The 1,779-nt window shown below is 35.0% G+C and overlaps 1 protein-coding gene across 1 annotated transcript; it reads right to left on the bottom strand.

Annotated features, from left to right (window-relative positions):
- Window positions 1-287: 287 nt before the first annotated feature.
- Window positions 288-1,557, bottom strand: LOC105270141 (ribosome biogenesis protein TSR3 homolog). The gene is made up of 3 exons (XM_011310871.1): window positions 1,122-1,557; window positions 890-1,053; window positions 288-740 (listed from the first exon to the last, which is right to left on the bottom strand). Exons 1-3 carry the CDS (start codon window positions 1,243-1,245, stop codon window positions 303-305), a joined length of 726 nt encoding a protein of 241 aa, XP_011309173.1. The 5' UTR covers window positions 1,246-1,557; the 3' UTR covers window positions 288-302.
- Window positions 1,558-1,779: the final 222 nt, after the last annotated feature.

Genomic DNA, 1,779 nt, shown 5'->3' with positions numbered 1-1,779 from the left:
TACTCAGTCTAGATTTGAACGGCTAACTTCCCGTAAAATTTTATTCTGACATTAATATTTTTAGTTAAAAAGAAGCCCACAATATTTTCTGAAGCGAAAATGCTATTGAGAATTTTCCTTTGTTACTGCATTATATACATATAACAATTGTAATTATTATATGGTATAAAAACTACTATAATTTTTTCAATATTCCACCATAAAATAGTTCTTTTAGGCTGTTATTCAACCTTTCATTGCAATTGCACTAACTGCGAATCTTTCCATTTTCATATCTGAAAGTGTCTCTATTTTTGACATATTCAATTTAAAAAAGAAATCAAGAATAAAAAATTAAAGTGAAGACCTATACCTTGCTTCTCGATTCTCTCTTGCCTAGCATTCGCCAAGAATTTGTCTTGAGCCTGAATAATTTCTTCACTATTGGAGCATGCAGCATAAGCAGTAAGCAACTCTGAATTCAGCTCCAAAAATGAGTGACCCCAAGAAAATTTTCCTAGATAAAAATTCGCCTCATCTGGAAATCCAGTTATAATCATCATAGCAGCAATAGCTTCAACGCAGCTTAATTGGCAAGGCTTCCCATAATTTATGGGATTAGCAGCAACAAGAAATGGAAGAAGACGTGGATTTGGACTTCGCATTCTGCTGAATGGTGTGTCTTCGAGTTTTGCCCAACTGCAGTCGACAACAGCACAACCATGTTCTTGAACTATTTCACGATCCGTTGGTGCAACACACTGCATTTCAATAAATAAAAGTTTAGAAAATTTACATTATTAAGATCAAATAGACGATTACCCTAACACGAAACGTAATGCCCAATTTTGAAAATTCCTATACGTATCTTCAAAAATTCTGATCGATTTCCTGAGCTTTAAGGACATACCTTATTCCCAACGGGTGTAAGCACTAGTCCTGAAAACCTTGTGTTTAATCTCAATGTTTTGATGAGTCCATGCCTAGATAATTTTCTTCCAGAGCATTTTTTTGGATCACAATGCTCAAGGTCCCACATGGCAACTGGGAAAGAAACTGGTGACTCCTCTTTCTCTAGAAAGAAACCCCTGTCATCACTTTTTTCTATTGACCTCTCAACATCATTGAAATATTGCTCTCACCTTCTTCAACCTCTTCATCTTGATCAGACATATCCCTCTGCTGCCGATACCTTTCCTCTTTTCCCACAACTTGTCGCTTCCTCCTCTCATGCATTTTCCCTTTACTCTTCTTTTTAGTCGACATTTGGGATCAATTTTGTGAGCAATTAATAATGTCAATATTGTCAATATTCACGGAGTTAGAATGAGGTTAGTCATGGGAATGCGAGACTAACGAGTTTTTCGTAGAAAACGTAAATGACAGCGATGGCGCTACGTCGCACAAAACTGTGTCAAACTACGATTCATTCACAGCTGATCTACCAATTGATTGCACAATTTCGTTAGTGTGGTTCCTACACAAATACTTTGTTATGTTTTTCTATTCTTGAAGATATTTTTTCATTCGGTTACTGACGATGCCACTGGGCAGACAAATCAACCAAAACCTACCGAATTGATTAATAACGAGATAGAAGTAACTAAACAGTAAGTGTCATTGAAATTAATCACCAAGTTTAATGGTCATCACCATTCACGTGTACTTTCAATTATCAAAATTATTTTTCATCGTAGAATCGACCAGAGAATATGTGATCTAAAAAGAATTCTAAATGATTCCAAAAAATTTCAGTTATGAAGGTTTTAACTAAAAATTTTTATCCTATACACTATTTAT

Source organism: Fopius arisanus, unplaced genomic scaffold (genome assembly GCF_000806365.1).
Source record: "Fopius arisanus strain USDA-PBARC FA_bdor unplaced genomic scaffold, ASM80636v1 scaffold00079, whole genome shotgun sequence".
NCBI classification, from domain to species: Eukaryota; Metazoa; Arthropoda; class Insecta; order Hymenoptera; family Braconidae; genus Fopius; species Fopius arisanus.
This window is presented reverse-complemented; position numbering and strand designations above follow the sequence as displayed.